We start from the raw sequence: 16,252 nt of genomic DNA on the forward strand, positions 1-16,252 counted from the left end.
GTACGGTACCGTTTGGGTTTTGCACTCCCGAGCCGATCTGTCCCTTCATGATCCCCTGAGTGCTGCAGAATTTTGGGAGTTGTCCGGGGCACCCGGGGGACACGCCCCCGTAGACCCTTTCGGTGCGTGCCGACGTGTGGGGACAGGCGGGACCAACATGCGGCGGCCGCAGGAGCTGAGGCCCAGGGGAGGCCTGAGGCGGATGGAGGTGGCGACCAGGGGTGGCCAAGGGTAGGGACAGCCGGGCAGCTGAGGCAGGTAAGCTTCCGTGACGGGCACAGCGCTCCAGTGAACTGAAGGAACCAGAAAGTACCACCGCCACAGCGTCAGAAGTGGGGTGCGCCGAAGGTTTGCGCGTTCCCCGGCGCTGTTCGCACCTAGTGCGCGGCCACAGCTCCCCTACCGAACGTCGCAGCACCTATCCTCACCATCAGCAACGCTTCCTCACCTCCGGTTGTGTTGTTGGCGTGTTGCACCGCATTCGGCCTGCCCGCCACAATTGTCGTACACATTCGGGCCCCTCTTCTGCTTTGCTTCGCCTTGTTCTTGCCCCTGCTTGTCACACTGTCGCCCGGCCATTGTTTTGCTGCACGCCGTTGCATTACGCTAGTGCTCGTCTACACAGCTCATCCGTGGACGCCGGTCGACTGCCTGCAGGTGCGCATCGGCTATGCTATCCGCGCGGTGTGGCGTCGCATTGAGTCTGTGTGGTGCTATCGCCTTGGCCGGGCGCCCGGAGCGTGAGGAATGCGCGTCAGCAAAACATCGACACAACCTGCCAGCTACCGTCGGTACAGTAACAGCGCGCGAACGACGCACCAATGCCTTGTCCCTTCTTGCTACGCATTTATGTGGGCACGGGTGGGAGCCACACACATCGGGACTACGCTTTCCTGCCCCTTGCCATGTTCCATCACGACGGCGCTGTTCGCACGCAACCCGCAGAGGGGCCGGCATCACCAAGTCACATGCGCCTGCGCAAACCTCTGCCAAGACAGCCCGGCCTACAGCTAAAACTTACGTCAGCACCACACAAGACTACCCGACTGCTCACGCATGGCACATAACATTCGTTTCCTCACGCGTCCTTCACACGCCTCGCCCACGCATCACACTCAGCGCAATTCCGCGGAAGTTCCGCGGCGTAACGGCTCCACGCACATACATAGCACTTGTTGCACTGCTACTCATGGCTCAACGTGTTCAGTCACATGTCAGGGTTGCACCTTCGGGGAGCCCCCATGTTAATGTACGTGTGCCCCCATCCTGCTCCAGTCTCTGACAGCGGCATAACAGCTGCTTATTTGCATCACACCTCTCCCTACGGCTGCCCTAGTAGGACTATTCAGTACCTAACAATACGATCACAAATCCTTAAGACGAGGCCCACTTGACGTAGAAGAAGGTGCCGGGCTTGCCCATCTCATCGTCGAACATGTTGCCAATGAAGCGCGAGGAGATCACGCCGGGGCAGGCCTTGGCCAGGCCGTCCTGCAGGCCCGCCGGGTCGTCAATCTTGCTGAGGTCCAGCACGGTGTAGGCGATGTCGCCGCGCGAGGTGTTGATCTGCTGCTCGATGTTGACCTTCTGCGTGCCCAGGAAGGTGGTGATCTGGCCCAGCACACCCGCCTCGTTCTTGTTGACGATGCACAGGCGGCCGCCCACGTGACCGGGCTTGGGCGGCAGCACGGTCTGCACCAGGGTCAAGATATGGGCGTGTGGAGAGCAAGGCCAAGGGCGTGGTAAGCGTGGGAGGTTTCGTCTCGGAGCTGGTTTAGTTTGCGTGCATGAACAACTACCGAAGTACCAGAAGCGTGGAGCCTGGCGTGCATGCGGACGGGCTGTTTAGGCACAACGCCTCGAGCAGGACACGTGCCCTGCGTTCCCACGACATGCCGATGCATTTCAGGGCTGACCTGGGGGAAGTTGACGGAGTTGCGGATGGTGCCGGTCTCCAGGAAGTCCTTGACCGTGTCAGCGGCCATGGCAGCCGAGTTGTCCTCAGCCTCCTCGGTCGAAGCACCCAGGTGGGGAATGACCAGGTGCTTGGGGTGGCCCGACAGGAAGGGGTCAGCGAAGTCCGACACGTACTTGCCGGTCATGCGGCCGCTCTTGTACATGTCGAGCAGAGCCTCGCCGTCAATGATCTCGCCACGAGAGAAGTTCAGGAAGCTGACGTTGGGCTTGCACAGCTTCAGGTTCGCGCCGTTGATCATGTGGTGCGTGGCGTTCTTGATGTACGGCACGTGCACGGTCACGTAGTCCGACACCTGGAAACACATGCGGTACATACACGGATTGATGTCACCGCGTAAAGCCCCGACTCTCTCTCGCGCGCCTTCTCCTATGACAACTAAGCCGCACGATACAATTGAACAAGCTGTCTGGGATGTAGTCTGCATGGCAGCAATCTTGGCGATGTAATATGGTAGGAGATTGCTATATGCAGCCAGGAACGAGCAAGGAGTGATCGATGGGAACGCAGTAATGGCGCGCATCAAATCGCAAGTTATAGCAGACTTCTGGTCTAGGTTACAATCGTATGTGTGTCTTGGTGCCAAACCGAGGGGGTGGGACCGAGTCTCGCCAGGCCACCCTTGGATTGAGCGAAGAGCAGAAGTATGAAGCTGAACAGACCACGAAGTGTCATAATGGAAGAGGAGGTGGAGTGATGGCACCTAGTAACATGTTCGGTATGGCGGGAGGAGCGTCCTATGGGAGCAAGCCTACTAGAGCTGGAGTAGGCCGACGGCGTTGCAGGCGGCACGCCCCTGGGGTCCAGAGCAGGGTGTTCGTTCTCCACGTCACTGGCTCGTGAACTGCGTCAGCAGGTCCCTCTTGTAACCAATGCAATCTTCTCCTATTCCTTTTTCCTTCCCGCGGTCGCGCCAGCCCTCGTGGCCTTGCCCTCCCCATGTCCACATGTCCAAGCCTCAGCGCCCGTTCCCTCCGCCCCTGCCCTCGCTCCCTTCGCCCCGCCACTCCCACAGCCGCTCCCTTCCACCCCTCACCTTCAGCAGCTCCTCCAGGCTCTCGGCGCGGCCCATGCGGTCACCGGGCAGCTTCCAGGCGGCGTCCAGCGACAGCACGGGGTCATAGCCCACCACCTTCATGCCCAGGGCCAGCGCGGCATTCACCACGCGGCCGCCAATGGCACCCAGGCCCACCACACCCAGCGTCTTGCCCTCAATCTCGCAGCCCACGAACTTGGCCTTGTCCTTCTCAATGCGCTTAGCCACCTTGTCGTAGTCCATCTGAGGAGCCGGAAGAAGCAGCATGAGCAGGTAAGGACGGCGGGTGCTGAACTAGCTCTACGGCCAGCGCTGGGCTCTTGCCCCAGATGAGGACCCGCAGGAGTGACCACAAACCCCCGTCCTCCTTGAGCCCGGCACTGCATACGGCAGCCCCTGCGACACCGCCGTGCGCCTCCGCAGCAGGGACTGGGTCTTTCCGCATCGCGCACCTGGCACAAGCCTAGACCAAGCCGCTCGCGCACGCCCCACGCCAAACTGCCTGCCACTTGGAACCCAGCCCCAACCCCAGCCCCAGCCCCCAGGCACTCACGTTCTCCTCCTTGTAGATGACCTCCTCGGTGTACTTGTTGCCCTCCAGGATGCCGCGGCTGGCCAGCAGCAGGCCGCAGATGACCAGCTCCTTCACAGCGTTGGCGTTGGCGCCGGGCGTGTTGAACACGGGGATGCCCAGCTCCGTCATCTTGGGGACGGGGATGTTGTTCACGCCGGCGCCGCAGCGCACGATGCAGCGCACGGTGGGCGGCACCTCCTCCTGCTTCAGCTGGTGCGAGCGCAGCATGATGGCCATGGGCGAGGCGGGCAGCTTGGCGTCGTCGCCGCTGACCACGTACTTGCCGGCGGGGAAGCGCTCCAGACCAACGGGCGAGATGGCATTGAAAGTCTTGATGGCAAAGGCAGGGCCGCTGTAGCCGCCGGCGGCAGCAGCGGGCGCGGCCGCCGCGGTCTTGGCCTTGGCGGCGCGCTCCTTGGCAATGCTCAGAGCCTTCTCCAGCAGGGCGATCTCATCGCCTTCAGTGCTGGTGGCGCGCGCGACAGGCAGCCGGCGAGCTGAGCCGGCGCCTGCGGCGAACGACCGGCGTGGAGGGGGAAAGTCGGGTCGAAGCAGAACCAAACGCATGACACGGGACAGGTAGCGACGATACAGGCGCTGCTCAGAGCCTCAAGTTGACAGCTGCCCGGAGGGGAGAGAGGGGCAGGGGTGGAATAGGAGAAGGGGAACTCACCAGCGACGCGCGGTGTTGGGCAGGCCACGGGGCGGGCCGACTGGCCAGGGGCGGCGACCTGCGTGCGTGCGTGCCGAGTGCGAACCCTGTTTCTGACCCAGCCACTCCCGGCGCGCAGTAGCTGGTGCCACGCATACGTGTGGTTTGTGCCATCTGTTGTGCCGTGTCATTACATGCCGAGCGCAACAAGCCGGCGACCATCAGATTGTTGCGGTGCGCACCTTGGCCATCGAGACCGGCAACTTGGTGCTCAGCATCATCTTCTTGGTGGACAGGTCGTATGTACTCCAAGTGTTGACTGTGTTCAACAAGTCTAGAAGCTTGCGGAAGAAAAGCAGCCGCCGGAATACAAATTTGCAAGTCTGCCAGACCCAGGCGCACAAGGATGGGAAGTTTTAAACAAAAATACGACCGGTATCGTTGTTTATGGGGAATTGGACTGGGCCGATCAATCGGCACCATCGCGTTCCGTTTTCTCAATTCGCCCAGACAATGAGTCTTCGGTATCTTCATTAGTTGATTAGTCGGCAATTTGAAATAAAGCGGAGCCAATTCATACTACTAGGTGCAAGTGTTCGATCGGCTTGCACATGGCGTGGAGCCTCGCGGACCGAGCGGTGAGCGGATTGCCTGGGTTATGAGCTCGCGGCAACTGCAGTGGAGTAGGAAACGGGTTCGGAGCCTGGGGCCAACTCTCGCGTGGCACGCGAGTCCCCCGCCACCCGCCCGGCCGCTCACCACACCTCCTCCAGCGGTTGGCCCTAAAGCCTCTCGCGGCAAGGAACAGCGTCGGTAGAGCAGAGACGCGCGCCATACTGGCGACATGCTGCCTCGGGGTACATCCTACCGGCGTTGTGACAATCCGACGTATCAGGGTGGGGGTCGCAACCCAGTTCAACCTGCGTTCGCTGCCGCTCCCGCCCCCCCAACAGGTCCGCCGCTCCGCTGCTGCTGCTCGGCGGCCGGCGGCCGGCCGCAGGTGCTGCGCTCGGGTAGAAGCTGGTGAGAAGCTGGACCGACCCATAATGGCAGTGGGCTTGCGGGTCTGCTGACAGGCCTGCTGACAGGCAACTGGGCATGGGTGCCAGCGCTGTGAGCAAATGCGCCCCAGCACCGCTGGGACTCCGCCGTGGGGCTTTCCCAGACCGTAGCCCCAGAGTCAGAGTTGCCGCAGCCAGGGTTGTGGGGACCCTCCGGCCAGGAGTTGTGGGACCCCCCGCCGGGACCCGCCCGTCGGACCCCCCGTGGAGCTCCTGCAGCCAGGGCTGAGCACACACGCGACTCACGCCTGCTGACGCTGCTGTGTCCCCTCCACCCCGCGCAGTGTATGCGACGCATCGGGCCACGGTGCTGGTCACGGAGAAGCTGGGTGATGCGGGTGAGCGGCTGAGTTCTCCGGGGGTGGCCGACACGCATCTGCTGTTCTGTGTGCCGATGCCCCGCTGTGGGCCCTCCTACCCCCGCTTGGTGGAACACGCAGCGCCGCGTGTGCCACACGTTATTGGGACCGAAAACGCCCTCTTCTTGGTAACACACGTGTGGTTTTGCTCGTCAAGGGCGCTAGCATGTCCTCCCTGGCCCGGCCTGCCCTCCCCGTTCCTACACACACACCCAACCGCCGTAACCACCTCCTCCACCTGCCCTCGACCGCCGTAATCACCTCCTCCACCTGCCCTCGACCGCCTTGACAACCTCCTCCACCTGCCCTCGACCGCCTTAACCACCTCCTCCACCTGCCCTCGACCGCGCCCAGGCCTGGACCGGCTGCGGCTGACATGCAACGTGGAGACTGCGTACGGCCTGACGCAGGAGGAGCTGTGCGCCAAGGTGTCACTGGTGGATGCGCTGATTGTGCGGTCGGGGACAAAGGTGTGTGTGGGGGGCGGGGGTAGGAGCGGGGAGGGAACTGGGGAGGGAACTGGGGAGGGAAGTGGGGAAGGAAGTGGGGAGGGAACTGGGGAGGGAACTGGGGAGGGAAGTGGGGAAGGAAGTGGGGAGGGAACTGGGGAGGGAAGTGGGGAGGGAAGTGGGGAGGGAACTGGGGAGGGAACTGGGGAGGGGTTTTGAAATGGGGAAGGGAACTGGGGAGGGAACTGGGGAGGGGTTTTGAAGTGGGGAAGGGAACTGGGGAGGGACTGGGGAGGGACTGGGGAGGGAACTGGGGAGGGGTTTTGAAACGGGGAAGGGAAAGCCGGGGACAGCATGCCGTGTTGGCAATGTGGGCGAGCAGGGGCGCTGTCAACGGGAACGGCGGGCTGTCGTGCGGCGTTGCCTAGTGCTTGAGCTTGAATCGGATTCGGCAGGGCCAGTGGTGGCTTAGAGCCCGGTACTTGGCCGGAGCCGCGGATCGCGGCGATTTCGGCCACCTTGGAACCGGATGCCCCCAGATGCCCACCCGCCTCCGCTCTCCATAACATTGCGCCCATCTCCACCTCTCCCAAACCCTGCTCCCCCTGCTCCCGCACCCTGCACACCTCGCAACACCCTCGCAACACCTCGCAACACCCTCGCAACACCCTCGCAACACCCTCGCAACACCCTCGCAACACCCTCGCAACACCGCCCCCGCCAGGTGACGCGCGCCGTGTTCGAGGCCAGCCACGGGCGGCTCAAGGTGGTGGGGCGCGCGGGCGTGGGCGTGGACAACGTGGACCTGGCCGCCGCCACGGAGGCGGGCTGCCTAGTGGTGAACGCGCCCACCGCCAACACCGTGGCGGCGGCGGAGCACGGCATCGCGCTGCTGTGCGCCATGGCCAGGAACATCCCGCAGGTGCGTGGGTGCGGGCGTGAGTGTGCGGGCGTGAGAGTGCGGGTGTGTGTTAAAGAGAAACACCAGGAAAACATAGCGCAAAGACACGGTATGCGATGCAGCACGTGTGTGTGTGTGTGTGTTTGTGTGTGCAACTTTGTGTGTATGTGTGTGTGTGCGCGTGTGTGACGGCTGCGTGTGTGCGCGCGAGCGCGGTCCACGGCAACTTGGGTTTCCTCCCTGCGCACGTGCCCTGCGCCTCTCACCCGCACCCTCCACCCCTCACGCGCCCCCTCCCTCCCTCACCCCCCCAAGGCCGACGCCTCCATGAAGGCCGGGTCCTGGGACCGCAGCGCCTACGTGGGCACCAGCCTGGCTGGCAAGACCATTGCGGTGTACGGCTTCGGCAAGGTGCGCGTGTGCATGTGTGTGTTATCAAACGAAACGGAAGCCCGCCCAATGACGCGACGGTGTTTTTTTGTGTGTGTGTGTGTGGTTGAGTGCGTGCTCCTCCTTACCCGCCCACACTAACACCAACACCATTACCAACACCAACACCAGCACCAACACCAACACCAGCATCAGTATCACTCCTGGTTGCCAGCCCCACACAAACACGCACCCCTGCGCCTTCGCACCGTGCCACACCTCTCATCATATACACACACACACACACACACACAACACACACACACACACACGCACCTACCGCACACAACACCGCGAGCACGCGCATTCTTTGCGCTTTCTTCCTTGTGCTCCCTAACACACGTCGTCGCACGCACACACCCCGCTGCAGGTGGGCTCGGAGGTGTCCCGGCGCGCCCGCGGGCTGGGCCTCACGGTGGTGGCCTACGACCCCTACGCCAGCGCCGAGAAGGCGGCGGCGCAGGGCGTGCAGCTGGTCACCTTCGACGAGGCGCTGCAGGTGAGGGAGGGGGGGCGGGGCTAGGGGAGGCGGGGAGGGGTGGGAGGGGTGTGAAGGGGGAGGTGCAGGGCGAGCAGGGGCGGGGCGACCGGAATCCCAATGGAGTCTGTCCCCCTCCCCCCGTAGCTCCCTTTGGAGGCTGTGTGTGTTTGGGGGGGGGAGGGTGGTTGTGGTTTGGTGTGGGCGCAAAGGGGATGAGAACAAGCGGAGCTCGCCGATCAGTCGTCATTGGCCTAGCGCCGCCGCCGCGCTTAATGTTTTCATTCACATCCCCGTACCGCGAACCCCCCCCCCCCCCCAAGCCCTCATACCTTGCACCCAGCCCCACCCCCCGCCACTTAACTACTCATGAATGTAGCCCCCCCCGCAATACCTGTCAACATCATCTCATCGTAATACGTCCTGCAACCCTGGAAACCCTCATCCTCAACCCGCACCCACGCCCCTCCAGGTGGCCGACTTCCACACGTTGCACATGCCGCTGACGCCCGGCACCAAGGGCCTGTTCAACGACTCGGCCTTTGCGCGCATGAAGCGCGGCGCACGCATCATCAACGTGGCCCGGGGCGGTGTCATCGACGAGGCAGCCCTGCTGCGCGCGCTGGAGTCCAAGCAGGTGCGGGGCAAGTGTGTTAAACAAAGAATCAAACGGAACAATTCCACCATACACGCGCGCACAGTTACCAACAAATACGGGGCAAGTGTGTGTGCGTGCGCAGGTGCGCAGGTGCACGTGTGTGGGGTGTGTGTGTGTGTGTGTGTGTGTGTGTGTGTGTGTGTGCGTGTGCGTGTGTGTAGTGGGGGGTGGGTGGGTGAGTGTGGTAGCCGTTCATGGAGACGGAGTGGTTGAGTCACAAGGTCGGATTGGCTGAAAGGGCACATGGAAAAAAACTTGATGTAGGGGGCGGGGGGCGTGCGAGGGGCCACAGGTGGAATGTCGGCACATGGCCGTTGTGCCACGGGGCTGGCCCCGCTGCGGTATTGCGGTCTTGTGGTCTGAGGCGCGATCTGGGTCTGGAACGCTAGGAAGTCGGAAGCCCATCTGTATCCAACGACCCCAGCTGTGAATGCGGTCGTGGGTTTGAGTTGGGGTCCGCTACTGCTCTGTCTGTTTCATTTACTTTCTCAGCCCCGCCTCGACCGAGTACCGTATCCTGTCGTCGGCTGCCGCCTCACCCTGACCGCCCCCCCCCTGGACGCCCTGACCGCCCGCCCTTTGTACCTGGCTACGACTTCACTTCGTAAACTGAATGCGTGTAACCCCCCCCCTGCCACCACATGCACACACAGGTGGCGCAGGCGGCTCTGGACGTGTTCCTGGAAGAGCCGCCCAGCTTCGAGAGTGAGTGCGCGGGAACTCACTCGGGAATGCAATACCCCACCCACCCGCGCACGCACCCTACCCACCCCACGCACCCACCCTTCTCCTCCTTCAACCCCTCTCCTCCCTCAACCCTTCTCCTCCTTCAACCCTTCTCCTCCCCCAACCCTTCTCCTCCTTCACCCACGCTTCTCTTCCTCCTCCGCCAGACCACCCGCTGGTGCACCGGCCGGACGTGATCTGCACGCCACACCTGGGCGCCAGCACCACAGAGGCGCAGGAGGGCGTGGCGCTGGAGGTGGTGGAGGCGGTGGTGGACGCACTGGCAGGCAACCTCAGCGTCAACGCAGTCAACGCGCCCATGGTGGGGAGGGCGGGGCGGGGGCTGGGGGGGGGAGGGGGAGTCGGGGAGGGAAAATGGGTAGGGGTGGGATGGGGTTGTAGATACCAGCCCAAACTAAACCAAAACCAAGCTAAAACGAGCGGAGCATTGGCGTAGGCGTTAGTGGGGGGGGGGTAAATACCAGCCCAAACTAAACCAGAAGGGGGGGCAAGGAGGGTGCGGGAGGGTGCGGGTGCAGGATGCGGGTGCGGTTCCTCTTCCGCTTCTCACGGTACTGCTTCGTGTCGTGAAAGAACCCCTCCACGCCGGAAACAAAGACGCTCCTTCCCTCCCCGCCTCCCTGTCCCCGGGTTCACCTGCTTGTATCCTGTCCCCAATGTCTAAACCCTGCCTCCCTCCCTGCCTCCCTCCCTGCCTCCGTCCCTGCCTCCCTCCCTGCCTCCCTCCTCTGTAGGTGCCGGCGGAGATCCTCCGCGAGCTGCAGCCCTACATCGTGCTGGCTGAGGGGCTGGGCCGCGCCGCCGTGGGCCTAGTCAGCAACAGCACCAGCAGCAGCAGCAGCGCTAGCAGCAGCAGCAGCAGCAGCAGCAGCAGCAGCAGCAGCGGCGGCGCGCACTCGCAGGGCGGCAAGGGCGGGTTCGGGGACATCGCCATCACCTACTCCTCGCCGCGCGGCGACGACCTGGACACACGGCTGCTGAGGGCCATGGTCATCAAGGTGGGGGATGGGTGTTACATTCATGATTATTTAGGGGGGGGTGCGGGAGAGTGCGGGGGGGCGCGGGAGGGTGCGGGGGGGGGTGCGGGGGAGGGTGCGGGGGACTGCGGAAGACGGGCGGGGTGGTTGAGTCGGGTTGGGCGGGGCCGGGCTGGGCGGTGCGTTGGAACTGACGGGTTGGTGCCGACAGCGGTACGGGAGCAAGTGCGTCGCCCACCCAACCCGAGCCCACACACCACACGCGCCCTGCAACCGCGCCCCCCCCCCCCACGCCCCCCCCCCCCCGCCGCTCGGCAGGGCGTGCTTGAGGAGACCACCACCAGCAAGGTCAACCTGGTCAACGCCGACCTGCTGGCGCGCAACCGCGGCCTGCGCATCACCGAGGTCTCCATCCGCGCCGGCGGCGACGGCACGTCCGAGGTGCTGACCAGCATGAGTGTGGCGCTGGGCACAGCCGACTCCAAGTTCTCAGCGGCGGTGGACAGGTGCGGGCGGGGGGTTAACTTTGAACCAATCCCGTAAGGAAACAGTCGCGCTGCAAGGAGAAACTGGTGCGGGCGGGGAGGGGGTACACGCATTAAGTTTACGAAGAAGAAGAGAGGCCGGGGGTTTGTAAGGGCCAGCCCAGACTGAACCACAACCAGGGGCGTTTAGCGGAGCACAGGCAGATGGGGGGGGGGCGTTGTAGATACCAGCCCAAACGAAATCAAAACCAACTAACGAGCGGAACACGGGCAGAGGCGTTACTTGCAAGCGGTAATACTTATGGGAGGTGGGCCGAGGCGCCGTGGAGCAAGGCGGGGGTGGGGGGGCAGCATGATGCTGAAGTCGCCTCTTCCTTGCCCTTCCCCTCGGGTCGTCGGTGTGGAGTCTCTGCAGCGCGGCACCTTCCATTGACTGACCATGCCCGGAATTCCGCTCCGCAAGATGGTCTACCGTCTACCACTCCCTTAACTAATCATGAATGGAATTCCCCTTCGACAAACTGACATCGCATCAATAAACTGTTCATACCTGCTCTCCATTCTCCCCTCTTCCCCGTGCCCCCTCCCCCTCCTCACCTGCCCCTGTCTTGTCGCGGACCGCGGAAGCCAACACCTCCTGCTCCCCCTTACCCTCTTCCCCCTGTTCCCCCCGCACCCCAACCCCCGCCCCCCCCCAGGACCAACCGCATCTACGTGGAGGGCCGCGTCACGGGTGGTGCGCCCTTCCTGACCAAGATCGGCAACTTTGACGTGGAGCTGGCGGTGCAGGGCAGCGTCATGCTGACGCGGCAGCGCGACCAGCCGGGCATCGTGGGCGGCGTGGGCATGCTGCTGAGCCGGGACAACGTCAACATAAGGCGCGTGGCTTGGGGGTGGGCGGGTTGGGGAGGGTGGCGGTGGGGGAGCGGTGAGTGGGGGAGGTTTTAGGAGGTGTTGGGGGTGCTGTGTTTGGGGTGGTGGTGTGAGGGATGTGTGTGGGATTGGCTGGGCCGGGGGAAGGGGGGCGTCCGAGGGATGGAAGGGGAGGGGAGGGGCAGACGACGCCGTGCGGATTTTGCGCCGTCCCGTCCCTGCCATCCCGTTCCTGCGGCTCCCCTACTGCCCGGTATATCTTTCCGCCCCACTCCTCCGACCAAGCAGGCATGCCCGCAATGAACGCCCCACTCCCCCTCCTCTTCCACCCCCTCCTCTTCCACCCCCTCCTCCCACGCCCTCCTTCCATCTCCCCCACAGCTTCATGACTGTGTCGCGCACGGCCAAGGACGGCGAGGCCATCATGGCCATCGGCATCGACAGCGAGCCCAGCCCCGCCACCCTGGAGGAGATCACGCGCGTCAAGGGCGTCATCGAGGTCACCATCTTCAAGGAGGTGGCGCCGCCGCAGCGGTGACACCGCCGGGTTGCGTGTGGGACAGGGGTAGCGCCGCCGCAGCGGTCACACAGCACCGGTGCGGGGTGGGACAGGGGTAGCGCCGCCGCAGCGGTCACACAGCACCCCGCTGCCGGCGGCGGTGTGGCGAGGAGCGGGCAGTCCGCATGTGATGGCGCTGCGGGGTGGGTGTGCTGGTGTGTTGGAGGCACCTGCGGCTGTTGAGGGCGCGCCGTGCGCATCTGCAGCTGCAGGCGCAAAGGCGCCGCCGCGGCGGTGGGAAGCGGACCCTCGGGAGTTGGGACTTGCGCGCATGCACGTGCATGGCACGTGTGCGTCATGCATTGCGCCGTGCAGGGGGCGTTAAATTGAGGGTGGTAATGGAGTGGACTAACACGTTTAGAACACTGCGGCGGGAGCGAGCCAATCTTCAGCATATTTGGCGTCCCGGGGTCGAGTGTTGGTTAGGGAGCTAGGCGGCTCGAGGTTTGAATGGTGATAGCCGGGTAGAGTGAAAGAGGACAACAGCGTCGGGACGTGCATGCGTGATACGGTGTATGTGCTCACGTGATGTGCGTCACATTGACATCGGTGTGGTTGAGGGCTTGAGGCCATGCGTTGAGGCGTTGAGGCGGAAACCTTTGTGCTCCGCGCAGCGGAGCTGCGGAAGGGCCTGTGCAACCGTATCGGTGGGGCCTTGCGTTGCGTTGGCCTGCTTCAGACATAATCGATGCAGTTATGCATGGAGATAGGATGCAAGGGGAAGAGGACGGGGCGGGGCCGGAATGTGCTGAGGCACAACGGTGGGCCTGATGTCTGCGCATTGTACCGGTACCTGAGACGGTCCTCCGAGGGTGCCTCCTTGGGGCGATACAGGGGCATCGTGCAAATGTCTTGGCATGAAGGAGGGGTCACTTGCATCAGCGGTCGGAAGGTGATGGTGCTGGTGACGGTAGCTGTTCAAAGTGGCCGCGCGAGCGTCTGCTGGCCGGGAAGTGGCAACGCCGGCGCCCGGCGGCCGCGCGAGTGTCCGCTGACATGGCCTGCGTGTGCCAGCCTGCCAGGGTATTCTGGCAGACTATGGTGCCTCATCGGGCCCAGGCTCATGTAAGCCACGAAGCGAGAGCAGACCCTGTAATTTGTCAAGTGCAACATTTTTAAAGACCCTCCTCGCTAATTGTAAAATCACTCTGAATCCGCAATCCAGCGAACCTTTAAACACGGTTTCGTAACATTGCTTTATTGCTTTGCATCTTTCCAATAAATACATGGCGCCAAAGAAGGCGAAAGAGAAGCCCGGCTCGCTGCGCAGGGGCCCTCCACGCGCATACGTTCGCGGCCTTCTCGGCGCGCCTGTTTATGACAGCGACGAAGATGAAGACTACCGTCCGAATGTGCCTTCTCCACAGCGGCGCACTGGGCGAGCTGCGGCAGCAAGGTCAACTCCACGCAAGCGTCGGCGTTCTGAAAGCGAGCCGGAGGCCTCAGATGAGAGCAGTGCGAGCAGCGGCAGTGACAGTGATGACGATGAAAAGGAGGATGCAGGCATGGATGAGCCGCTAGCACGCAGGTGCGGCGCGTCGTATGTTGCACAAGAGGGGGCGCGAGGCGGGCAAAAGAGGGTTGTGCGCTTACCGCGTTTGATGGCTGGTAAAGCCACCTGCTACGGTACCTGTTCCAACCGCAGGAGGCAGCGGGCACGGAGCGGCACTGTGGCAGCTGCGGCGGCGCAGGTGAGGGGCGGGAGTCTGGCAGTTGGGGTCTGGAATCAAGGGCAAGTGCCGGACACAGCCGACGTCGGGGGACCAAGCCCGGCCGCCGGGACCTGTGTGCTGAGGATCCGCTGCTTCAGAGCCACACTGTCGCAGTTGCTTGCGCACAAGACATACCGGGTGCCATGAGTGTACGGTACACAAAGGCAGCCTGCTAAGGTGCCGTTGCTATCTCGTGGCCCGTGCGGCAGCAGGCGTTGGCGCCAGTCAAGCGCCAGAGGCGTGCCGCGGCCAGCAGCAAAGGTGGCGAGAGCGACGCCGATGACACGGCTGCTGGCGCTGCCGGTGCTGCTGGTCGAGGACGGGGCCGCGCGGCGGCAGCTGCGGCAGCGGCAGGGGGCGGCAGTGGGCACGGGGGCCGCAAACGCGGCGGCGCAGCTGCAGGTGGCAGCGGCCGCGGCGGCGGCAGCGGCGGATCGGGACGAGGAGGAGCAGCAGGAGGAAGTGGAGGCTCAGCGGCTGCATGCGGCGCGGTGCCGCGGGCGGCGGTGGGTGCGGCGGGAGCGGCGGCCTGGGTGCGGCCGGTGGGGCCGCCGCGGGACTGGGGCGGCCTGACGGCGCCGCTGCTGCGGGAGGTGCTGCTGTGGGCGTGCCGACAAGGAGCGCTGCCCACCGCCGGAGCTGGTGGGTGTTTCCCCTGCACCCTGCCACATGCCTCTGGGCTCCGTGACACCGTGGCTGACTTGGCGGCTTCGCAAACTAGCGTGTGGTGCCACCCCTCTCCCACCAACAGTGCCACAACCGCCTCGACCATCACATGGCAGCCTGCCCCAAACTGCACGCCCTTGCCTGCATGTCTGCGCCGCAGTCGCCTGCGTCAACCGGCACTGGCGGGTGGTTTGTAGAGACCTGGAGGCAGACGCTCTGGCCGCCGCGCCCGCCTCTACCGCCGCCGCCAGCGCACTTGCGGCCCGCGCCGCCGCCGCCGCTGCAGCCGCACTGGGCGCAGCAGCCGTCGGCGGCCCACGGCAGGCTGTGACATCAGCCACTGCCGATGACAGCGTCGGCGGTGTCGGCGGGGCCAACGGTGCGCTGCCGGACGGCGCCGGCGGCGCTGCGGTTGGCGAGGGCGGGGCGGATGAGAGCCCTGCTGGAGGCGGCGGCGGCGAAGAGGGTGGCGGAGAGGGGGGCATGGTGGGGCTGTGGGGCTGCATGAATCTGCGGTCGCGGCCCGGCGTCAAGTTTAGCGATGCGGTGATGCGGCGAGGCCTGGCCAGCGGCAGGTGGAGGCAGGTGCGCGCGTGTGACGTACGTCGAGCACGGCCCGCTTTGCTTGCGCATGCGCATGCACAGTGTCGAACCTTCCCTTAATGCTTTTCCAACACATATATTTGTATGGCGCGTGTAGCACAACGAGCGGAGAAGGCATGTGTACCGTCGGAACGCATGTTCGTGCATATCGGGGGTTTGCGTCTCCTGTGTGCTCTCGCCGTCACACCTGGTGGTTCCCGCCGCAGGTTCGCTCGCTGTGTCTAGGCGGCGTGGAGCCGGCCGGCTTGTCGCCCGAGGGGCTGTTGGAGCTGCTGGGCGCCGGCTGCCCCGGGCTGACATCGCTGGAGCTTAGCCAGTGCGACGGACTGGTCAAGTGAGTGTGTGGACGCGCGTGTGTGTGTTTGTTTGTGTGTACGCATGAAAGGAGTGTGGCGGGTAGTTCTCAAGTGCACTTTGCCTCGAGCGCCAAGGGCACCGGCCAGTCTCGAACAGCCCTGCGTGCCCTGAATGTCGGGTTGTGCAGGATGTGTGTGGCTAGGCCGTGCGCTCTAGCGACACACGCCCAAACCCCCACGCCCGCGCCCTCAGGTCTGACCTGCTGCGGCCCGCGCTGGCCTCCGGCCTGCCCCAGCTACAGCACCTGGACCTCAGCTACTGCGTGCTGTCCGGCCTGGACCGGATACTGCAGGCCGCACTGGCGCCACGGCAGCTACTGCCGGCAGCAGCCACTGCCACAGCTGCTACAGCTACTGCCGGTGGTGCTGGGGGCGCTGGAGGTGGCGGGGGTGCTGCTGCTGGCCCAGTAGCAGGGGCGGAGGACGTGATCGTGGTGGAGGACGAGGAGGCGGAGGCGGCAGGCGCTGCAGCGCCAGCAGCGGCTGCGTCAGGAGGAGCAGCCGCCGGCGGCGGGCGGTCGGGTTCAGCGGCGGCGGCGGCTGCGGGTGCGGCGGGAGCCTACGCACTGCCCTGCCCGCTGCGCGTGCTGCGGGCTCGAGAGTGTCCTCGTCTGGGCGTTGGCACGGTGCGTGGTGGGGCCGTGATGGGCCGCTAGTCGTCACGGGGCGACTGGTGTGTATGGCGCATTACACGGTAGCCGC

The 16,252-nt window shown here is 64.4% G+C and overlaps 3 protein-coding genes across 4 annotated transcripts; 2 read left to right on the forward strand and 1 right to left on the reverse strand.

Annotated features, from left to right (window-relative positions):
- Positions 1 to 343: 343 nt before the first annotated feature.
- Positions 344 to 4,659, reverse strand: CHLRE_07g344550v5 (uncharacterized protein). Its single transcript, XM_043064427.1, has 6 exons — positions 4,480 to 4,659; positions 4,259 to 4,316; positions 3,565 to 4,094; positions 3,012 to 3,254; positions 1,917 to 2,270; positions 344 to 1,692 (listed from the first exon to the last, which is right to left on the reverse strand). The coding sequence occupies exons 1-6, from the start codon at positions 4,516 to 4,518 to the stop codon at positions 1,375 to 1,377; spliced, it is 1,542 nt and encodes a 513-aa protein (XP_042922995.1). The 5' UTR covers positions 4,519 to 4,659; the 3' UTR covers positions 344 to 1,374.
- A 100-nt stretch (positions 4,660 to 4,759) lies between these two features.
- On the forward strand, positions 4,760 to 13,294 carry CHLRE_07g344600v5 (uncharacterized protein). The gene is made up of 14 exons (XM_043064428.1): positions 4,760 to 4,875; positions 5,191 to 5,260; positions 5,583 to 5,636; positions 6,012 to 6,127; positions 6,831 to 7,028; positions 7,323 to 7,418; positions 7,807 to 7,935; positions 8,387 to 8,551; positions 9,226 to 9,277; positions 9,466 to 9,620; positions 10,054 to 10,317; positions 10,615 to 10,802; positions 11,480 to 11,659; positions 12,036 to 13,294. The coding sequence occupies exons 1-14, from the start codon at positions 4,849 to 4,851 to the stop codon at positions 12,190 to 12,192; spliced, it is 1,851 nt and encodes a 616-aa protein (XP_042922996.1). The 5' UTR covers positions 4,760 to 4,848; the 3' UTR covers positions 12,193 to 13,294.
- Positions 13,295 to 13,349: 55 nt separating this feature from the next.
- CHLRE_07g344634v5 (uncharacterized protein) lies at positions 13,350 to 16,251 on the forward strand. 2 transcript variants are annotated; one of them, XM_043064429.1, is made up of 6 exons: positions 13,350 to 13,741; positions 13,859 to 13,904; positions 14,135 to 14,567; positions 14,752 to 15,176; positions 15,401 to 15,528; positions 15,744 to 16,251. In XM_043064429.1, exons 1-6 carry the CDS (start codon positions 13,440 to 13,442, stop codon positions 16,204 to 16,206), a joined length of 1,797 nt encoding a protein of 598 aa, XP_042922997.1. In that variant the 5' UTR covers positions 13,350 to 13,439; the 3' UTR covers positions 16,207 to 16,251. The 2 variants fall into 2 exon arrangements, with proteins under 2 accessions (XP_042922997.1, XP_042922998.1); XM_043064430.1 differs by having other exon boundaries at positions 14,138 to 14,567.
- Position 16,252: the final 1 nt, after the last annotated feature.

This window comes from Chlamydomonas reinhardtii, chromosome 7 (genome assembly GCF_000002595.2).
Source record: "Chlamydomonas reinhardtii strain CC-503 cw92 mt+ chromosome 7, whole genome shotgun sequence".
Taxonomy (NCBI): Eukaryota; Viridiplantae; Chlorophyta; class Chlorophyceae; order Chlamydomonadales; family Chlamydomonadaceae; genus Chlamydomonas; species Chlamydomonas reinhardtii.

What these genes read in the sequence shown, in the direction of transcription:
- CHLRE_07g344550v5 (XM_043064427.1), bottom strand. Translation starts at nt 4,518, where the DNA reads ATGATGCTGAGCACCAAGTTGCCGGTCTCGATGGCCAAG. An exon ending in TCATCTACAAGGAGGAGAAC is followed by an intron (nt 3,255 to 3,564) that starts GTGAGTGCCTGG and finishes CCGGCTCCTCAG; the next exon opens with ATGGACTACGACAAGGTGGC. An exon ending in GCCTGGAGGAGCTGCTGAAG is followed by an intron (nt 2,271 to 3,011) that starts GTGAGGGGTGGA and finishes ATGTGTTTCCAG; the next exon opens with GTGTCGGACTACGTGACCGT.
- CHLRE_07g344600v5 (XM_043064428.1), top strand. Translation starts at nt 4,849, where the DNA reads ATGGCGTGGAGCCTCGCGGACCGAGCG. An exon ending in GGAGAAGCTGGGTGATGCGG is followed by an intron (nt 5,637 to 6,011) that starts GTGAGCGGCTGA and finishes GACCGCGCCCAG; the next exon opens with GCCTGGACCGGCTGCGGCTG. An exon ending in CCTTCGACGAGGCGCTGCAG is followed by an intron (nt 7,936 to 8,386) that starts GTGAGGGAGGGG and finishes ACGCCCCTCCAG; the next exon opens with GTGGCCGACTTCCACACGTT.
- CHLRE_07g344634v5 (XM_043064429.1), top strand. Translation starts at nt 13,440, where the DNA reads ATGGCGCCAAAGAAGGCGAAAGAGAAGCCCGGCTCGCTGCGCAGGGGC. An exon ending in GATGAGCCGCTAGCACGCAG is followed by an intron (nt 13,742 to 13,858) that starts GTGCGGCGCGTC and finishes TTCCAACCGCAG; the next exon opens with GAGGCAGCGGGCACGGAGCG. An exon ending in TGGCAGCTGCGGCGGCGCAG is followed by an intron (nt 13,905 to 14,134) that starts GTGAGGGGCGGG and finishes CCCGTGCGGCAG; the next exon opens with CAGGCGTTGGCGCCAGTCAA.